Genomic DNA, 22813 nt, shown 5'->3' with positions numbered 1-22813 from the left:
TTGTCATGTATGTACCTTTAAGGATGTAGTAGATTGGTCACCTACCTGATACTGAGATAATTACCGTGAGTGATGATGCACCTGGTAGGATGTCTTTATATAGGTCATCAAAATGTGTGTTTGCTAGGTTATGGTGGAGCTCATAATGTTTTCAACCACACAGCATATCACACAGGATTTATAGCACAAGGAAAGTCAACCCGAGTTTGTTTAGTTTAATAACTTATTTAATTTTTTTATGAGCTTTTTTGATGCTATTCTGAGAGTGCTTTCTAAGGAGTGTGTGGGAACACCCTCACCATAACCCCAGTGGCTGAATGGAAGTAGGAGACGGGGATTAGCCACTTCACAAAGTAGGAGTATTTGTGAAGGAGCCCTTGTGGTTATTAAGGATGTGTATTATCACTGCTGAGGTTCTCCTCCCTGCCTCTCTCTCAGTGCCAGTGAAACTGCCAGTGTTGCCGTGGTGACCCAGGAAGGCTCACACAGGTGGTTCCGACGTATGTTCAACCTGAGGAGGGATGTGATAACAGAGACAGTTAGGTTGGTCTTTCTCCAGCGGCTTTGGAACGACCAGTAATGAGGAAGAGCATGAAGGAACAGAACGTCTGCTCTCATAATCTAATAACTAAAGGTGTTTATGACAAAACCTCCCAGTAAAAATATCACATTGAACACTGCTGGGGAGTTTTGCAGCTTTTACGAGGCAATAGTTAGAAGTGTCATGTGTGACTCACCACTTTGTGACATTGCGTGGCAGTGCAGCTTTGCCCTGGTGCTGGCAGTGTGTCTTGCGTGTGCAGGTTTGGTCCACAGTGAAGGGATGCCAGCGGCCTTCCGGGTGGGGGAGGCGTTTAGGAGAGGCGCTGAGTGGGTCCTCCTGTTTCTCTTCTGTTCTGTCCTCCTGTTTCTCTTCTGTTCTGTCCTCCTGTTTCTCTTCTGTTCTGTCCTTCCCTGGACTCTTACTGGACAGAGCTGCAGCTGATGCTTTAGGTTTGGATTTTTTCCTCGCTTTTGCTGGTGAATTTGGGGGAGCAGAAACATGAAACATTGGGACTGCGGGAAGTTTGAGGTTTGAGTCTGAAGTTGGTGGTTCGGTAGTGGGTGTTTCTGTAACTACTATAACTTCTATAGAGGAGAGGGAGGGCTCTTCAAAGGGCATGTCGATGACTGAAGACGGGTGAGGATTTCGTGACGGGTTAGGGTTAGGGTTAGGCCATCCACATTGAGCCCTTGTTAATGGAGGAAGAATGGGCCATGTTTCTGGCCATGGAAGAGTGAAAACGGAAGAGTGAAACTGTTGATGGGAACTAGTTCCAGAATCAGCATCAGTTGCCCGTTCATTAGGATAAATGAAGGTACCCTTTTTAATGTAATGCGTTTGGTAGCGTTTGTGGCCCGGTCCTTTTGTACCACTATTCTCTGCCTGCTGCAAACTCTTATGTTCTGCAGAGGGACAGTCTTCTGGGGGTTCATGAGGTGTTTCTGTTGTTTCTGGAGTGTCCTGGCTGCCATCTACTGGTTGAACCTTTGACTTGTTCGCTTCCACGAGCTCCTTGAGTAAATGGGCGTGCATGTTCTTCACGGACGATTCATGGGCTTGCATGAGCCTCTTCCTTGTTGCTAAAGCGCGGCCATGCGGCGAGATGGGCGGTTTGACGATCTTTGCCTTCTTCTGGGCCTTGGCTTCTTTGCGAGCAGGGTTGACTTTAGTTGGTATTTTGATGGCCTCGCTGTAAGGAACGCCGTTCAGAGCTCTACGCACTGCTGCCTGCCTCAGAGGAGAGGCGGGTGGAGGGATCAACTCCTGTTTCTTTACGTACTCAAACCTGACGAGGGAGACATAATAATAATAATACATTAGACTTATATAGTGCTTTTCTAGACACTCAAAGACGCTTTACAAACTGTAAAAAAATAAAATAAAATAAAGTATAGGGGCCTAATTAAGGTAGTGCTGGGGACACATGGGAAGGGGAGGCGGAGGGGAAGAGGGTTAACTGACATATCAAACTGTTACCCATGTTCATGTTAGAGACACATAGGAACACAAACTAGACTCAAGGCATTTATTGCGCCTCCAATTATCGAGTCAAAGTAAAGGACTGAATTGACAAAAATGATTAGGTCAGACAGTCAAATATAGGCAAACTCACCTGTCCTCTATCTGTGCTATAGTCTTTTTACAGAGCACAAAGTTTGGCGGCACTTTAAGAGAGGGAGATATCTCTGAGTTATCTGTTGTGCCCGTAGTGCTGCTGCTGCTGCAACTGTCGACACTAGGGGCCGCTGTTCTCACGTTGTTTGGGGATGCAGGACTTGGTGGTGCTTGGTGGTGAAAAGATGTAAATGGTGGTGCTTTGACAGACATCTGTGTTTTTGGTGGCACTTTCACCTCAGTTGTGGCTGTGAGGAGGAGAGGGTCAGGGCAAAGAACTTCAGGTGCTTCAGAAGTCGGGGATGCAGGACTTGGTGGTGCTTGGTGGTGAAAAAATGTAAATGGTGGTGCTTTGACAGACATCTGTGTTTTTGGTGGCACTTTCACCTCAGTTGTGGCTGTGAGGAGGAGAGGGTCAGGGCAAAGAACTTCAGGTGCTTCAGAAGTCACCTTGACGATCTGGCTCCCAGCATGACTCTGTTCTGCTGTCGGAGGTTCAGGAGTTGTCAGAGGCTCGGCGGGGGGTGTCTTCTGGGACGCGACATAATTATTATTTATTACATCAAGCTCCTCGTCCTGACATGGTGGAGGAGGGGGAGCGGTTGTGGATGTAGAGGGGTTTTCCAGTTGTTTTGGTAGAGATGTAACCTGGGGGGGAGGGGGGGGAGCGGTTGTGGATGTAGAGGGGTTTTCCAGTTGTTTTGGTAGAGATGAAACCTGGGGGGGAGGGGGGGGAGCGGTTGTGGATGTAGAGGGGTTTTCCAGTTGTTTTGGTAGAGATGTAACCTGGGGGGGAGGGGGGGGGTCCTGTTGTTGAACATGTTTCTCACTCCGAAGGTCCCAGGACATGTTCGGAACGCTGAGCTCTTTTTTTTGCTCCTTTTTAGGGGGGGAGGAGGGGGCTGCGGTGACCGTGGGCACACTGGGTGTAGTCGTTGGGCTGTCTGTGCCGGGGTCAGTAGGAGATGTACTAGGCTGCAATGGACAGAATGTCCCTTGCCCCATGTTCACAGTGAAATCAGGGACACCCTTGAATAAATCTGGGGGTACGGGGTTAAGGGGATTTGAGCTCGGCGGTGTGGAACTCTTGATCAGGGTCTTATAGCTGCGCCTTTCTGTGTCTGTCTGGTGTGGAACCTCAGTGTCTTTTAGTTGTCCTTTCTCAATGTCTCGTGCAGATTGATTGTTTCCCATTCTCTCACTCAGCTTTCCTACAAAATGAGAAGAAATATATAGTCATAAATCATAGACTTTGGGCCTAAAATGTCATTGCCTGATCACAGATGAGCACAGATGCAAACACATTTGTCATGATAAAGAGAATAAGTAGATCGGATATAGCCATTTAGATCAACATTATGTGGTGGGGTGTACCAGCGGGAATCTTTTGGTGTACCATTTGAGTTTTATGTTATGTTGATTTTATTTATAATAAAAGTTTTAGTTATTGTTTGATTCTATGTCGGCCATGTTTTGGTGTAGGCTACTAGCCCAACTGCCATTCTACTCATTCTATTGGATTGGTCATGATGATATTCAAACAATGCTTCTGTAACATTTTAGCTTTTCACAACTCATCACAGTTTTAAGCTTCATGACCTTTAAAGTTTTGGAGAAACCTGATTTGGGTTTTGAAATTATTGCAATTACAACCACTTGTCACTCAAGAAAGTCGAGATAATTGAACCTCACTCGTCCTGTACTGTTCTGTGATATTATTATTAGGATTCAGTTAGACATTTTAAAGAAAAATGCAATAAACATTTTTGATAATTACGGTAACCTTATGATGGTCGTGATAATGAAAGGCTATCGTTTTAAATGTGCGTCTCTGCAGCGGAGATGAAAGCTATCGGAGGGAGTTCTTTAGATGAGTCCCGTTCACGCTAGCCTACACTAGCTTAGCTCGCTGTTTTGGGATAAAGATATTTATGTTAGCCACGTACAAGTTGGCTTACAAAATAGCTACAGAAGAACTTATGCCAATACGAATACGTACCGTGCAATGAACATCTGGTAAATCATTGCGGCTCTCAGTGAAGTTTCTACTCGTTGTGCCCAGGCAGAGTTAGAGTCTGGCTGCAGGAGTTGAAGGCAGCAGCTGTTTTGTTGTGCAGGAAACCATGGTGAATTTTTTGAATGAAAATAATAAACGTTTCTGGGCATTCTATTCTATTGAGCACGAGCTGCTTGTCACTGTTCGAATCAAGTACAGACACTGCGTGACATTAGAATTATAAGGTTCTATCTCCATTTTGGTCAAAATTGAGTTTTTTTTACATAATCTGATCCATTAGGTGTTTATTAATGTCTGTGTGGTAATGGAATGTAAAAACTTTGACGCTCAATATCTCTGAACTGCCCTAAACGGAGATAGAACCTTATCATTCTAAGCTCACGACTGGCAATGTTACAATGTTACAATATACAATACTATATTAAAACATTACAATGTTACAATGTTACAATATGACAATATTACAAGTTGACAGGTTGATGTGTAAACTGCCGCCAATCGGCAGCGCTGTCCATGGTGCTGAACCATCTCATCTGCTCTGGCTGCGCACTGGGAACTTTCCTTTGCTTAGGCATACAGGTCAATCTGGTCAACTCCCCGATTTAGTATAGATAGAATCATTACAACCATAAACAGTAACTAATAAAAGACAAAAGAAAAAATAGACGCATCTACTACGACGTAATTTTAATTTGTCTTGTTGCCACAAGTTGAGAGAGGCGGTCCATGCAGGCTACTGAAACTTGAAACAGGCCAAGAACCCTCCAGAATATAGTTTGTTTGTTTATTTGGATCCACCATTAGATTCAGCCAATATGCAGTAGCTATTCTTCCTGGGGTCCTCATACCATACTTTCAAACAATTTTCATCTTAAACACAATAATACAATATTGGCCTATATGGCTGCGGATATGGCTGTTGTCATTCCAGGTGTGTTGAGCCTTACAGTCACTAACTTACCGCAAAGATGAATTCATTCAAGTTGTCCATCGGTATATATAGCCTAGAGACAAAGTCACACTTCCTCACTGTGCAATGCTGTGTTTTACAGTGTGTTAGACAGTGTGTTTGACAGTGTGTTTTACAGTGTGTTTGACAGTGTGTTTGACAGTGTGTTTTACAGTGTGTTTGACAGTGTGTTTTACAGTGTGTTTGACAGTGTGTTTGACAGTGTGTTTTACAGTGTGTTTGACAGTGTTTTACAGTGTGTTTGACAGTGTGTTTGACAGTGTGTTTGACAGTGTGTTTGACAGTGTGTTTTACAGTGTGTCTGACAGTGTGTCTGACAGTGTGTTTGACAGTGTGTTTGACAGTGTGTTTGACAGTGTAGCTACTCAGCGGCAATGTTGCGCATCTGTTACTGTAGGTGCATGTTTATCAAAAGCACTGTGTGATTGACAGCGACAAATGTGTTTATTTATGTGCATTACTGTCATTTATTAGTGCGGATGTGCAGACTGTTATAACGGCGGTGAGAATGACACGAGGCAGGTAGTGTTAGAAATGGGAATAGGGAGGGAGTGATTTGGAGAAAGGGTGAGGGAGGGAGAGGGAGGGAGGATGCTGCCGCTGCTGCCAGCGGAAAATGGCTGCTGCAACCTCAAGCCCATTCTGTTCCACCGAAAGCAGATAAATGTGGAGGAAGAAAAGGTTAGAAATGAGAGCAGAGAAAGACCGTGTGAACGAGTGAGGCTGTGAGTGCATCGCGCTGTGTTAGAGAGGAGACTGGGGGAGACCGGGGGAGACCGGGGGAGACCGGGGGCAGCGAGCTCGAAGCCAAGGCAACACCAAGCCATGGAGGGCGAGTAAGTCCTTACATTTTTATTTGTTACATTCTATATTCAATCAAGTAAGCTTGGTCATTAAATTGACCTTTTGAACCACCAATGTTACACCTAAAGGCAAACTGAGGACAAATACAAGCTAGACACTCTCAATTGTAGTTGGGAATAAACACCATTACGTAGTCTTAAATCAACAGTATACACCCCATTCCCGAGATATCCACGCAACTATGTAATAAATATGTAGGCTTGCACGGCAACTATGATAAAAAAAACAAAAAAAAAACATGGCCATGAATGATATGAAAGGCTTCTAACCGAACGATGACATTCTGAACTGGCTGTGCGATAATAACAGAACATAGGCACGAAGTGATGTGTAGTTCTGTTAAACATGAAATAAATCAATCTATGTGTAAAATGTATTGGAAGAATTGACGAAATATGGCGAGTTTTGGCATACATCACGCACAGACATAAGCTACGATCCGACGAGGGAGGAGGGAGGATAGCGATGGGGTTTTTATCAACGCGTCTCGGGTTTCATTATGATTTTTAAATCCAAACTTTATGAATGAAATGTGATTTCTCTCTCTCTCCCTCTCCCTCACCCCCTCCTCTCCTTCCCTTTCTCCTCGCCCCCTCCCCCATCCCTCCCTTCCTCTCTCTCCCCTCATCCCCTCTTCATACGATCGGGGTTGTTTTTTCCCGAGATATTGAATAATCTGTTCGAATCAGTCCGTTTATTGTATTTCATTCATAAAAATAACGGGCCTATACAGGCCTAAGGGTGTGTTAGTGAGTGCGTGTGTAGCTTAAAGCCAGTAACATGCGTAGCCTATCTAAGGGGAAAGGAGAACGCAATGTCTTACAATAATTGCAACAGCCAATATAGTCTAACACAAATTACGCGAGGATGCGTCTGTCTCCACTGCAATGTCGATTCATTGTATTGGGATTTTTTTTATTTTAATGTGTCTGGCAAAGAAGTCTAGATGGCGAATGTATGGGTGCGTTCATTGATACATAGCTATCTGGGAAACACTCATTCTTTCTACCACCTCCCCATTCGGTCATTCTCTCTTCACCACAGGCGCTCTCTGCATTTATGTCCCCCCAGTAAGTCAATCTTTGGACAGGATTTCACTCCAAATATCGTTTCACACAAAACGGAGAATTTCCCACTAAATGATGTGTTTCATTTAATATGATATTTGTGCAGTGGGTTATTATATCTTATGTCTTTTATACCAGTCATCACATCCCAAGGAACAGAATTAGATTTCCTTGCTCACGTGACCATCCATTAAAGAATGGGTTCGCTTCCTATCATTGGTAGGCTCAGTATCTATTGCACTGCTACATTTTAGGCTATTGCAATCGCAAGACTTACGGTTAACATGGTAATAAAAGAAAGGCGTTCATGTGACATGAGAGATTGCTTTTTTCTTCACATGTGTTGTGCAGGGGGGATGATTTAGAAGCTGTTGGATGACACAATACATTACCATGATCTATGCAGAAGAGTAATTCCACTTAATTATTTTCTTGAGCAACTTGAGCAGTCATACAAAGTTGCAGGTGTTGGTTTGGCATGTATGAATGTATGAATGTATGAATGTATGCTGTCAGGTGCTTGGTCGAGCTTTGGGAGAGCTCTTTCTGCTCTGCTCTCTGACCAGTTGCCTCTACATGTTTGTGTTCTACATAACAGGCCATTATAGAGATATTATATTATTATTTGTTTTCTGTTAGGTGTTGTCTTTGTGTGTGTGTGTGTGTGTGTGTGTGTGTGTGTGTGTGTGTGTGTGTGTGTGTGTGCATGCATGCGCGCGTGTGTGTGTGTGTGTGTGTGTGTGTGTATGTATGTATCCTTGCGTTGTCTAATCAGCCGGGGCCCTGCACTCACTCTGGTTCTGGTTTCCCTGACAGCGTGCGTGTTCGTGCAGTGGTGATGACACGTGACGACTCCAGTGGCGGGTGGGTGCCCCTGGGAGGCGGCGGCCTCAGTCACGTGGTCATATGTAAGGGGCGGAGACAGCACGAAGGCAGGGGGTGGAGAGAGTACGTCATACGCGGAGAGCGTCTGCGCGATCGAGCAGTGAGTGTGTGCGTGTGTGTTCTCATGTCTGTCTCCGGAGTCATGTTGTTTCTCAACACCACCTGAGGAACATGATCGTACCTACACGTGTCCATACTCTATGTGACCCCCCCCCCCTACCGTCCTCTCTGTCTGTGTAGCCGGTGTTGGACTGTGCTGTGCAGAGGGGACTGGTGTACAACAAGGTGAACCCCATCTTCCATCACTGGCGTGTGGAGGACCGCAAGTTTGGCCTGACGTTCCAGAGTCCTGCCGACGCCATCTCCTTCGAGCGGGGGCTCCAGAGCATCATTGACAAGCTGGACAGAGGTAGAAGCATGGGGAGATGAACAACGTTGACTAATTAGATTTGCCACATTTGGACTATGCCTCTTTTCTCTAGCACCAAGACATGTTTTCAAGGTTGATCCATGCCCGGTTTTCTTATTTCAATAGCCCTGCTTGGAAATAACAATACTTGACAAAAACAAATGCAATTGGAATATTAAGATTTTATTCTAAGGTGTGTGAGAGTCATCTACACACCTAACATATATGCTTAAGTATAGGAAAATGCATTAAATACATATACGGTACTTGAATAGTAAAGGAAATTCTTAATACTTTGGTGAAGCCTGTAGTCTGGTGCTTTGCTGCCCTCTTTAGCCACACAGACAATGTGTACATGTACATCCAGTGCCCTGTCTCTATACTCCACACATTTAGATTTGAAAACTAACAATTATTTTGAGGTTAAAGTAGGGATTCTCATCTTTTATTTGAGGGTATTTGTGTATTACTGGGGACATATGAATGCTTTCGGGTGCAGCAAAGCGCCCCAAAAAAGAAAAATGAAGAGGAAGAAAGAAAATACTCAAGTTTCTCTCGGGTCCTTCAAAGCCCACAAGCCTCAATGGACCTATCGCTAAGCCACGCCCCCTTTGAAAGCTCGGACAAACAAACAACGCTTCACTGACAGTGACTGACTGACTGACCGACCGTGACTGAATGACATTCAATGACTTACAATGGCGGGAGTTGGCAAATTTCTGATTTCTGATTTACCACAGCAAGTAATAGACTTTTTCTTTTTCAAAGATGACAAGAATATTTAGTCTAGAAGCTTTTCACCATCAGATATTAGCGAGTTGTTTGTCTGAGTTTTCTGCCTGTAGTGACTTTTGCTGTGATATGATTGGACAATTTCATTTTGGGGCGTGGCTTAGCGATAGGTCCATTACCGGCTGCAACTGCAAGACCCTCAGCTGCAGAGGAAGAGGGAGGCTCCGCCCACCCTCAAGACTTGGCGGCAGAAGCAGGTGATTTTAGCCCCAACGTTACGTTATGCACCGTTCCTGCTCTGTGCAATACACTGGCAAGACCAGAAACGATCTGGAAGCCAACAAAGCAGAGGCCAAAACTCTCTCAGGAACCGAACACAGAACAGACAGCCCAGGAAGTCAGGTGAAGAAGGTCGTGTTCGGTGAGTCTGCAGGTCCAGAGGTGTGATGCTCAGGACACGATGCGTTCCTGATTGACACACGTTACGTCATCTGTGACCGCTCGGCACAGGAACTGCAACGGCGGAAAGGAGCGTACAAAAATGTGGAGGAGGAATTTGGTTTCCTTACAAAAGCCAAATCATCATCATGGATATTGGAGAAATGCGTCCAGCGACAGACAATCTGAAGGAAATATCCCCACATGACCTGGAGGAGGACAACAGCTGAGTTTTGCCAGTTCATCTCAATGGTGAAAAATGAACAATCAGTTGTGGACATGTATAAGAAGAGAGAGCTAGGCCTAACCCTAACCCTAACATGGACATGTATAAGAAGAGAGAGCTAGGCCAGAGGTATGCTTTCCCTAACGTGGACGTTTGCCTTCGTATGTATCTGACATTACTGGTTGCAAACTGTTCAGGACAAAGGGTGTTTTCTTTGTTGAAACGTAGGAAATGTACCTGAGATCAACAGTAAGGGAACATACCTGAGATCAACAGTAACATACCTGAGATCAACAGTAAGGGAACATACCTGAGATCAACAGTAACGTACCTGAGATCAACAGTAAGGGAACATACCTGAGATCAACAGTAACGTACCTGAGATCAACAGTAACGTACCTGAGATCAACAGTAACGTACCTGAGATCAACAGTAACATACCTGAGATCAACAGTAACGTACCTGAGATCAACAGTAACATACCTGAGATCAATAGTAACGTACCTGAGATCAACAGAACATACCTGAGATCAACAGTAACGTACCTGAGATCAACAGTAACGTACCTGAGATCAACAGTAACATACCTGAGATCAACAGTAACGTACCTGAGATCAACAGTAACATACCTGAGATCAACAGAATATACCTGAGATCAACAGTAACATACCTGAGATCAACAGTAACATACCTGAGATCAACAGTAACATACCTGAGATCAACAGTAACATACCTGAGATCAACAGTAACATACCTGAGATCAACAGTAACGTACCTGAGATCAACAGTAACATACCTGAGATCAACAGTAACATACCTGAGATCAACAGTAACGTACCTGAGATCAACAGTAACGTACCTGAGATCAACAGTAACGTACCTGAGATCAACAGTAACGTACCTGAGATCAACAGTAACATACCTGAGATCAACAGTAACGTACCTGAGATCAACAGGAAGGAACCCTAACCCTAACTGAAGGCCTTTGCCCTGTTGGCAACTGAGAATGGATTCATGACCTCTCTGGATCTTGATGACATCATCGAGAACTTCACCTCATCCAAAGTCAGGAGAAAGCATCTGGAAATGTAAGTCTCCCATTTAAATATCTAAATCTGAATAAGTGAAGACACCTTCTGCAACAGCTGCAAGGCTGTTGACTAGGTCCAGAAAGTCATGTCATATTACTCCCATTTTAGCTTCCCTACACTGGCTCCCCATCACATTTAGAATTCAATTCAAGGTTCTGGTCATCACTTACAGAGCCCTTCATGGTCAGGCACCTGCGTACATCTGTGACCTATTGCGTCCTTACAGCCCCAGTAGGTCTCTCAGGTCCTCTGACCAGGGTTTGTTGGTTGTCCCCCGTGCCAGATTAAAAACCAAAGGTGATGGAGCATTCCAAACCATGCCTCCCAAACTCTGGAATGCTCTTCCCTCGGATCTTAGATCAGCGGTCTCGGTTGAAGCATTTAAGAAACAGCTCAAGACTGTCCTGTACAGACAGGCTTTTGGCTAACCCCAAAAGCCTGTCTTTTTGTGTCTTGTTATTATTTGTTGTACACTTGTTATTTGTTTCTTGTTTTTATTTTCACTTGTTTACCTATTTCTTTTAACCTGCTATTACTTTTGCTCTTTAATTATGTTTTTATAGTCTATCAAAATGTGTGTGTAGGGCTGAAAGATACTGTCTGTCTAGTATAATGTATCCATTTACTCCTGAATCTGTCCCATTACTTTTGGCACCTGAAAGTGCTGTCATTTCTGAATAAATAAATACAAGCTGACAATTTATACTCTAACCTCATAGTAGTTGTAGTAGTCAAATCTAAACTTTTGGAGTATAGAACCAAAAGAAGTAAAAAAGGTTTGCTGTCCCATTACTTAGGCAGGGCATTGTATGTTACATTTTGTAATAGCGGCAATAATGTGCATATCCTTGTAAACAACTGAATGTAAAATAGGTACGTAAAGGCCGGTGCTTGACCTCAACACCAGACTGTTGGACGTTTGGACTACAACACTGCTCTTCGTTCCTTATCATGTGATCCCATTCCTTGATTGCTGCCGATTTATCATGGCCATTTAGCACTTTTTTAAAGCTCAAATCTACATAGTAGACCTGACTTTCAGTCAAATTGCATTTTGTGAGAGCAATATAGATGGAAGGTTGTTTAACAGGAAGTCTTGCTCAATAAATATGAAACATTAATCAAACTCTATGGTCACGGTCACTTTTGGATCGACAGTCAAAGATGTTAACTGTCGTCACTCCAATAGTTATTCTGTACATACGAGTACATACTGTACTGTACATACACTCATATCAGAGAGGAGAACGAACGCTGCCAGTATGTTAAAAAGACTGGACTGCTCCAGATTGCTTTTCTATAGGGGAGTGTCACAGATCACTGTACAGGTAGCCACGTTACATCAACTACCAGTAGTCAACTTCGACTGTCATAGACACACACATGGCTTTTCTCATTTGCATAGTACCTGGAGTCAACTTCCGAAGTCACTACCTGCTTTTTTCAGGACTTATAACTTCCAATGTTGCTCTCTCGTTTGGAACAGGACAGTGTGTGAACAGGACAGGATTAAACACTAAGAAGACGACTGACAACCCAGTAAACAAAGAGTCCAAAAGACGTCCTCAGGGAAGCAATGTGGGTTCAAGAAGACGATTCTGTAGTCCATAAGACGTCCTAAAGACGTCATCTGGATGTCCTAGAAAGACGTCATCTGAACCCACATTCCGGCTTCCCTGAGGACGTCTTTTGGACTTTGTTTACTGGGAACTGTGTGTAGGTGGAGTGTGTGTGTACGGGGCCTAAGTGTGTGTAGGTGTGTGTGTACGGGGGCCTAAGTGTGTGTAGGTAACTTCTCCACACTGATGAATGAATGATGATGAATGGTCTTTATTGTCATTGCTATAGTACAGGTACCAAACAACGAAATTTGGGAGGGGTGGCTCCCCTGGTGATAGGAAAGAAAAAAAGACAAGAAGGGAAAGAATTGCATGTTTCATATAAACCCACTTGGCTTCCCTGTGACCCTGTGACCCTGTGACCCTGTGACCCAGGCTCTGACTCGCCCTCCTCCTCCACGCCTGAAGAGGGAGACACCGAGGACGACGGGCAAGCAGTGAGTCTCCAGCCCTTTATCTGCTTTTGTCTCCAGCCCTTTATCTGCCTTTGTTTGTTGGACACAAACTGGAAGAACTTTCGTATGAAAGAAAGCACTGAATATCATCTCTACCCAGTAAACAAAGAGTCCATAAGACGTCCTAGAAGGACTCCATCTGAACCCACATTCCGGCTTCCCTGAGGACATCTTTTGGACTCTTTGTTTACTGGGTATATACCGTATATCACATCTGTGTTGTCACATAGTTCTCATCATATCGGCCACATGCAGAAGGGTCAAAAGCCAGACTGGCTGTTGACAGTCGAGAGCTTGACAGTGTTCGTTGCTGTTGGCGGTTTGAATCCTCGACTGTTTGGAGCCACGCAGGCGTTTGTCCCTCTGCAATGTGTGATGACTTGTAGTCTGTGTCAGTCTCATACAGGAAGTGAGTCGTCATCCAACAGCAGGAAGGAGATGCTTCCAAAACCCATCACCATAGTGACCAGCGAGTCGTCCTCCACCTGCTTCGTACGGTCTGCTGCAGAGGAGTTTGGGTTTGGAGCCAGTCACGCTGTCACCACCCAGACCCCTGCCCAGGTAAACACAATCATCTGTTCAAAATCATCTAGCATCATTTCATGTGGATAGAGAAAATGGGATAGCGTTGTCATGTTTCATAGGTACACTCTTGTGTCTAATAAGTTTAACATTTCTCTATTGAATATTCTTTTTGCAGTTTGTGAAACTGAAATACAAGAATATTTACAATCACATCAACATCAATGAAATACAACATAAAAATATAAAACACAATATTGGATAAAAACAGTGATAATAACTTAATAACTGAATCTTGATTTATCAACAGTCTCTAGCGGTGGTGGGTGAGGCTAAAACGTTCATCCTATGTTATTTGGCATTCAGGAGACCAGTAAAGAATGGGATGGGTGATGTTTTGTATCTTGCTGTTCTTGTTTTGGGGATCTGGAGTTGGGTTCTGTTTCTGGTTTGGCGATTTTATATTTGGGCTCTGGTAGGTGGCAGCCAGGCTCTGAAGGGGGAATTCAGAAGACCCAAGGCCTTGCACAGTGTGTTTCTTCTGTAAAATGTGTTGAGAGTTATAATTCAATTATAATTTGTTGGCACTTTGGGATATATGCTTGAATCGAGATATGTGAGAGGCTCGTAACTGACAGATAGTGGGAATGGACCTATCGCTAAGCCACGCCCCAAAATAGGAATTGTCCAATCATATCACAGCAAAAGTCACTAGAGGCAGAAAACTCGGACAAACAACTCGCTAATATCTGATGGTGAAAAGCTTCTAGACTAAATATTCTTTAAAAAAACATGTCTATTACTTGCTGTGGTAAATCAGAAATCTGAAATTTGCCAACTCCCGTCATTGTAAGTCATTGAATGTCATTCAGTCACGTTCGGTCAGTCAGTCACTGTCAGTGAAGCGTTGTTTGTTTGTCCGAGTTTTCAAAGGCGGCGTGGCTTAGCGATAGGTCCATTGTGAATGTAAATCCAGGGTGTTTCTTCCTCAGTGTCGAGCACTGCTCTTGTGTTGATGGTGTTCTGTTCTAACGTCTCCTATTACTGATGCGTTCTTCATGATCTCACTCCTGTCTTACAGATCCACACCAGGCCTTCACATCAGCTCTCACCAGGAACCGCTGTGTTAAACCCCCCAGCGCCCCCACCCCCTCCCCCCGCTCCCCCCACCCCGCCAGTGGGACCCCCCGCCTCATCTCCCCTGTCTCCCCTCTCCCCTTCCATCTCTCTGCTGGAGGAGGGCGACCTCCGCAGTCTGGACCCCTGCAAGGACCTGTGGGGCTCCCGGGGTTACGAGGACTACCGGCGGGCGGGGGCAACGAGGACCATGGTGGGGGGGCTGACCGGCGGTGTGGTGGTGGGAGGAGGAGGGGGCGGGGGCAGTCTGCTGCAGGACAAGTCGTCGGAGCTGTGCGTGGTCCGCTTCGAGAAGGAGCTGGCGGGGGTGGGCACGGCGGGCTGCGAGGTGACGGTGACCCTGGACAGTAAAGGCTCCCAGCACCTCACCTCCTCGTCCTCGCCCACCTGCATGTCCATGCCCAACGCCGTGTCAGGGGGCGGGGGGGGGGGGGTCGTCAGGAGCCGGGTCGCCCCAGGAGACGGGGGGTAAGGGCTTGCCCTCTCCCTGCTGCATCCACACCTCCCTGGCCACGCCCCGGTCACGGACTCGCAAGCGAGGAGGAGGAGGAGGCGGGAGCGGCGACTCCGGGGGCGCGGCGGCGGCCGTCTCCCCCGACGATGACAGCCCCTGCCCCCAGGGCTCGTCGTCGTGCTCGGCGCGCTGCGTGTACTGCCGCTCCGTCTTCTCCACCTCGGAGAACGGCCGGGGCCGCTGCCGGGACGCCCCGGACCCCGCCCTGCACTGCCTGCGCCAGTGGACCTGCGTGTGGTGCGCCGAGAGCCTGCTGTACCACTGCATGTCGGACTCCGAGGGGGAGTTCTGGGAGCCCTGCTCGTGCGAGGACTCGCTGGGGGGACGCCTGCACCCGCTCTGCTGCGCCCGCTGGCTGGCCCTCCTGGCCCTGTCGCTGTTCGTGCCCTGCATATGCTGCTACCTGCCGCTGCGCGCCTGCCTGCGCTGCGGGGAAAGGTGCGGGTGTTGCGGCGGAAAGCACAAAGCGGTCCGATGAGGGCCAGGGGGGGGGTGGGGGGGAGGTTCCTGGACCAAGAGGGCCGGGGGGGGGGGGAGGGGGGTTAGGCTGGGTGGATAAGTCAGTCAGAAGCATAGTGACTAGGGGATGAGCACAGTCGGGAGAGAACAGGGCTCTCAGGAGACCCAGATCTCTGACACGGCCCTCCCACGGCCCCTCGGCCCCCTCGGCCTTCACACTGCATTCAGCTCTTTTCTCTTTCCTCCTGGATCCTTCCTCTACCGTGTCTGTGGGAGACGCGTTGCACACGGAACTCACAGGCTCTGTGGGAATCACCTGGAGCCTTCATAGTGGATGGTTTACCGAGGACGGGGCTGGTCTGGGGGTTAGAGGTCAGATCGCTGTAGGAGGAAGGGGAGAGTGCCAGAGGCGGTGACGTGTACACTGTTGCACATGTTTTTGCTTTTTTGGGGGGGAGGGGAGAAAACACAGAAACAAAGGATGTTTAGATATATATGATTGTTATCATTTTTGATTGGTATATTTTATTAAACTTAAAGACATTGACAGAACCCCCCCCCCCCCCCCCCCCATAGCACACATTCACAAACATTAGATATGGGGGAGTTTGTGATTTTTGTTATATGACCTATTTATCAATGGTATGAACACACTTGTCACATCTTACCTCTGATTTACCTCAGTTGTATCTCAAGTCCCAGAGAGAGAGAGAGAGAGAGAGAGAGAGAGAGAGAGAGGGGAAGTGTAAACGCGTGTAGGGTCAGAGACAAGACTGTGTGCAGTATTTAAGACCACTTGGGGCGATTGCTGTGTCACCTAGCCGCGCGTTCCAACGTGTTCCCCCTAAAAATGTCCAATTACAAAGTTTACACCACAGTTGTATGTGAGCTTAATCGTGATTGCTTTGTCAAATCAATCCTGGATTTAGCTGACTCAGCAGAGCTGTCTGGAGACGTGAGTGTAAGTGCGCTCTTCTTAATTCTACTGTCAGAACACGACCATACATAGAGCACAATAGATAAACTAGGATGGATTGCATTGTTTCTGTCTTTCTCTTTCACGATAATCAAAAAAAAAATTTGCGTTAGAACAGTGGCTATGAGCCCCGCGGTGGTGTAGCGGTCTACGCACTGGCCGCTAGTGCATGCTGCCCACCGGGGCCGGGGTTCGTATCCCGGCTCGCCAGATCCAGATATGGCCGAGGCACACGGGAAGCGGCATATTGGCCGGCCGCTTCCGAGGGGGGTATAGGAGTATTTCTGGACTAGGATCCGTCGCGCAACACCGCCCCCTGGGTGCCGGAATAACGGTACTGGGCTCGAGGAGCCAGTCAGCCTAGTCTGCCTGGCGCCCTCCTCTGGGACTGCCGGCCACGGGGTCGTGCGGCGGATCCTATGCAATAGGCAGGGGATAATTGGATGCTAAGTTGGGTTAAATTGGCTACCAAATTGGGTGAAAAAGGGATAAAATCTGAAAAACAAATAAAAAAAAAAAAAGAACAGTGGCTATGGATGCAAGGATAGACCATCCATGAGATGGTGATTTGGTCAAAATTATTTTTTTATTTTAACCATCGTTTTGAAGCTATACAGTGTTTATTGACAATTACCGGTACATTGTTTACAAATAATGGAGAAAACAAGCTGGGCCTGGGTCAATTGCAAACAAAATTCATAACGTTAGGACCGTAAGTTGTTCTCTTGTTCATTCAGATACAGTTGTGAAACTGCGACTCGATCACTAGACGTATCAATTAGTATGAACCTGTGGCTCGTCGTGTTAGATTATTAGATCATTCAGCTGTTCACAAACATTAACAACATGCCTCCACCAGAGGGCGCTCTAACAGCCTAAACCTGCCTAAACGGTGCTTTCCTAGTTGGAAAAAAATACTCAATTTAATTGAATACCAATTACAATCTCAGATAATTCTGCTAATGATTTACATTGTTCATGCTTACTTAATCAGTCATGGAAAATAAAAACAACATTTCAGATTTCCAATATTTACTTTTGCTCTGCAACTTCAATTCACTGAAAATTAACAACAATGAAAATTGACCTGCCATTCTCCGTTGGCCATAACTTTGTCTTACCTCATTACAGTGAATTGTCCTCGTTTGTGGCCGTGTTCTCATTTATCACATAGCTGTAAATGAAATATATATATCATGACTGAGTTTGTCATAATCAATTCCTTTGTGTCTAATGTTATAATTTAATGTGATAAACTACCGATTGTGACAATCATAGTGTATTTTTCAAGCCAATTTAATTACACATCTGAGACAAAAGACACCATATCACTATGGCATATGCCCATTCCTACCTACCAGCCTCTGTTTGAGGCTGACCAATGATGGGCCCATGTTAGGCTATTATTCATTCATTCATCTTATCTTGTGCTTGTGAGTGAGAAGTGAGAAATTATTACAATGTGGATTCTTTCAATATCGGAGATATTGTTAATGTTCACGAATTTTAGGCGGGAGCAATCTTTGTGTTTTTTGATAGGCTGGTTATTTAGATGGGTGGGGGTAGAGAGCCTCAGACATGACGTTTTCCCCATAATGAAGTAAATTAGTAAGCTCATGAGGCATTTATAATATTCTTCAATAATCAATGGCTGTATGTCATTCATTTAAAAGTTAAATCATGTATGTACCAGTCCCAAATTGCCCCTTTAAGACTTCAGGCATTGCGAGTGTGAGTAGCTAATATACTTTTAAAGTATGTAGGGCCTACAAGAAAATAAAAAGTTTGTGCTATTTTGGAACAACTAGTGTATTAGATATATTAACGTTGTTTTGAAGTTTAACTAAAGCACTACTTTAGGTGTATTAAGTGCATTTTGTTGTGCTAAATTGGGACACTTTGTTGTACTTTAAATATACTTTGTGCACTTCTGTTACTGTTCTAAATACACTTAAAGAAGCATTAATATGGTGGTATTTACTATCCTAGAAGTGTAGTACTAATGTGTCACTTGCATATCTCTGTGTATACCAAAAGTACACTTCAATTAGATTAGAAATTCATTGGTATTTATGTATTTTTTTAAATTATTTTTAATATTCAACTTTATTAATGTATGAGGGAGACATGACACGTCACCATGCAACTCATCTGCCAACTGCTGATTTTTACTCTAAGACTGAATGGCTTAACCTATCATTATTTTAAGTTATTAATAATAATAATAATAATAATAATAATAATAATAATACAATTACAAAGTGCTACAAATGCAGGGTGGTGTAAAGCAAAGTACAATTATAAATGTGCAGATAAAACACATATGCCAAAAACTAGTATGTGTTGTGTTTTACTGTTTTACATACATAGTATAAGCAGAAAACAGTAAAACATAACACATTAAAAAGAATAAGGGCAGAATAAGGGCATCAATTAAAGCTTATAAATAAAAAATAAAATAAAAATAGTTTTAAGAAGAGATCAGTCACCTTGTGTCTTCAGTCTAGACTAGAGGGTTAGGGTTGGCCTGAGGATCTGACGTGCTTAACTGAGGGATAGCATGGAACTAAGTATACAAACTGAAGGATAGGACAGTTAGTACGTAATCCAATCTCTAAATGTGCATTGAATCCAATAAATAACCAAACTGTAAGTGTCTATAGTTACAGTGGGGAAGATAAGTATTTCACCCCCTGCTGAGTTACAAAGAAATGAACAGTCTATAATTTTAATGATAAGTTCATTTTAACAGTGAGAGACAGAATATTTTTTTGAAATCCCAGAAAATCACATGATATGAATTTTGACAAATTATTTGTGTTTTATTGAGTAAAATAAGTATTTCACCCCCTAGCAAAACATAACTCAGTTAGACTCATTAGTGGTGCAACTGTATGAAAGTTGAAGGACCAGGTCACCTAACATTGCTTACAATCTCTCAGGGACATCTCAGTCTAAATAAAAAGTGATTTTAAATAAGTATAGGATTACGAATCTTTGAAATACAAGTATAGTATTTTATAAGTATGCAGGATATGACAACAAAGTATAGTATACTACTTTTTGGAAGTATACTACAGTACTCCAATGATATCAACATAAAAGTAAACTATACTTTCTGATAATGTATTTTAGTTCGCATTTAATACCGTAATCTTAGTGTGCCTTTGAGATGTGTGATTTAATACACGTCAAAAGACAGGAAATTAAACTATATATTTTAAAAGTATACAACAATATACGTTGTCAAATATTTAATAAAGTATATTCTTAGAAAGTACACTACTAATTAATACACTTCCAAAGTATACAAATAATATACTATTTCTACAATATAACTTTAGATGAATGAAATTGCAGTGTACATACAAAAGTTATACACAGTTATACTTCAGAAGATATTAAATTAAAGTATAGTAGCAGATTCAGAATTATACTTGGAAGATACTTTCCCCGGATGAAAATAAAGTGTCCCGTTTAAAAAAAAAAACTGTCCACACCACAAACATATCTCTGTCCATACGAAAAGCCAAAACTGAACACGATCTGTCAAATACCATAGAAGAACGTTCTGGGCATGCGCAGTCAGGTGTAATCAAACGGCGGCAGTGACTCAAAACATAAACAGACCAAACTCTTTGAAACAGACAGAAAAGAAAAGTACAAAACAGACAGAAAAGCAAGTTATGGCGACCAAGAAGAAAGCAAAAACTGATTATTTTGTGTGGACTGATGATGAAGTTGAGCCATTGTTGCTGTTGACAACCGTTTTGCTTCAATGCGCATGTGTGAACGGCTTGACGCTTGACGTCATTGCATCAACACCAGCTCCGTTTAACATAACCACACTGATCCACTCAATCGGATATTTTTTAATTTCTTCACTTTTTTATCAGTTTAGAGAAATCTCCGTTTATGTGAGTGAAAACGCCGTGTTTGTATGGTTGAGAGGCCCAATTGTACAAAAACATTTGCGTTTAGAAAAATATCCATATACGTGTAGTCCAGGCCTAAGTATACTAGTAATCATATATGAGTAGTATACATTTCAAGAGATGAAGAGTAATGAATTACAGTATGTATATTGAATTTAAGTATATTTATTTACACTTATTATTTATATGGATACCAATTATGAAGTGTAACATTTGAAAAATATTGGTGTACAAACCATGCAATCCAAATAGGGTACTTTGAGCTGTTCGGCTATAATTTCTAGTCAGCAATATTTGATATGACAAAGCTCAAGGTAAACGCACCTTTTTGTGATTCTCACCTGTTTGCAGTTCTGTTCAACCGTAGTAACAGACTCTTTCATTGGGTGCCAGGAAACAGCCTTGCTACACGGGCAGCCTCTCTTGGTGCTTATGTTCAATAGAGACCTGTTTGTGAGTCTACGGCCACATGGCGGCTTCAACATCTTTTGAAAGGATTGCACCCCAGGTTGCAACTGAGTTCAAGGTAAAACACAAGCTCTAAACCACAGGTGTTGAGGACATGGCAATCACGATTATGCGTTCAGTTGGTTCTAGGGGACTCATAGGTCCAGTTGGTGAGGTCACGGATGCATAAATGCATTCAAGTGCTTTTGAAGTCAGAACAACTTCAAGCAATGAGATTGTAGCTAGGTGGTTATGTTAACATTAACTACAAACATACGCGTGATTACTAAGGCCTTCAAATGTCAGATGCTACCAAAAATACTAAACATACTAACAATTTAATATCTAACATTTTTACAGAAAGATGGAAATAGTAGAACGGAAAAACAATAGTCTATGCTGCCATGTTTTCTGATGAGAAGGTGAAAGGCCACAGTGGATACATCCTAAACTTGGATCATCACTCCGAGTTTCCCACTTGGAACCTCGACTTAGTCACATTCTAGTGGTTCTTTTCCACTCAGGAACTCTAAAGAGTTTATGAACAGTAGCCAAACACACCATTATTCTGCATTCAAGTGCTCTTTGAAGAATAGGAAACTTGGACATGTACAGCTTGGCAACTCGTGTACCTGAGAGTATCTCAGAGATTCCCACTACACCGCTATCTCAGAATTTGCCAATAGGGAGCTCTACGCAAATCCTACGCAAAATCTTAGTGGGAAGTTTTGAGTTTCCGAGGAACACTAAAGTGCACGATTCATTAATGTAAAACTATGCTAAGCTAACTGACACAGCAATACCCCCCTTGTGTTGTCTTGCTCAGCAACGACTCCTTCAAAGACTTCAATTCATGATGCGACTTAAAACAATCCTCTGCAACAATGTTATTTATAAAAATATAAATGACATGTTTATCTTACCTACACTGCTAAAACAAGCAGACCCCATGTAAAAGACCAACCCTTAGGCCCAACAAGGCCTTCAGATGTGAGTAGACGCCACCAAAAATATAATGCAATGAACAATGTATTGAGAGATTATTTTTTAAAGAATTGAATACCTGATGCAGAGGTTACAGTGATCAGTAACCTCAACGCTGGTGAGATAAACACAGTAAAGCTCTTGTTTCTGACACACGTTGAACTGAACAGTCAACACAGTCTCTGCATCTGTTGGTCTGAATTGAGAACGAGATCAGACGTGGTGTTTAACCTCATACATGCTGTGGACCTCTGATCGTTAAAGACTAATTGAGTTGGTGATCTAAAGCAGATCTTGGTTCAGCAGATGTTTAAATGTTGCTATAAGAATGGAGTCTCAAAGCTGCTATACCCCCCCTCCCCCCTACACACACACCTCTTTACCCCCCCCTACACACACACACCTCTTTACCCCCCCCCTACACACACCTCTTTACCCCCCCCCCCCCCTACACACACACCTCTATACCCCCCCCCCTACACACACCTATAGGTAATCTATGGAGTAGAAGAGAACCTTGTTCTAACATTGTTCTAAGTCCCTCTTAATCAGTAGAAACACTGGTACCAAGGGGAGGCTGATAATACTGGCACAAAATCCAGATTTCCAAGATATTCCTTTATTGTCAGAGAGGACAAGATAAGTTAATGACCGACATTGTATTGCCATTGTTTGAGTTCAATTTCTATGACAGTGTCACAATGGGAAGCCCTACTCAGACAGGGGATAATGGGAGGCCCCAGTCTATTTCTCCACTCACAGACCACCTCCCTTTGGCTGTAACAGCAAGAGTACAACTCTACCTAAGACACTGTCAGTTAGACAGCTGGCGTTACCTTCACTCCCACACATCTACCAAGGATATATTGATCTAAACACTTAGACACAAACCTTTTATCATTTTTGCT

General features: G+C 43.8%; 1 protein-coding gene across 1 annotated transcript; it reads left to right on the top strand.

Moving 5' to 3' along the window:
- Positions 1-5087: 5087 nt before the first annotated feature.
- Positions 5088-15582, top strand: spred3 (sprouty related EVH1 domain containing 3; the record flags this gene model as incomplete). The annotated part of the gene is given in 9 exon segments (XM_080547330.1): positions 5088-5106; positions 5372-5488; positions 5894-5981; positions 7893-8061; positions 8202-8370; positions 12852-12913; positions 13328-13492; positions 14535-15017; positions 15019-15582. Coding segments are annotated over 9 exon segments (1836 nt in total).
- Positions 15583-22813: the final 7231 nt, after the last annotated feature.

Source organism: Nansenia antarctica (assembly GCF_963989245.1).
Source record: "Nansenia antarctica genome assembly, chromosome: 17".
Classification (NCBI taxonomy): Eukaryota; Metazoa; Chordata; class Actinopteri; order Argentiniformes; family Microstomatidae; genus Nansenia; species Nansenia antarctica.
Note: the sequence above shows the minus strand (reverse complement) of the source record. Positions and strands in the feature narration are given on the sequence as shown.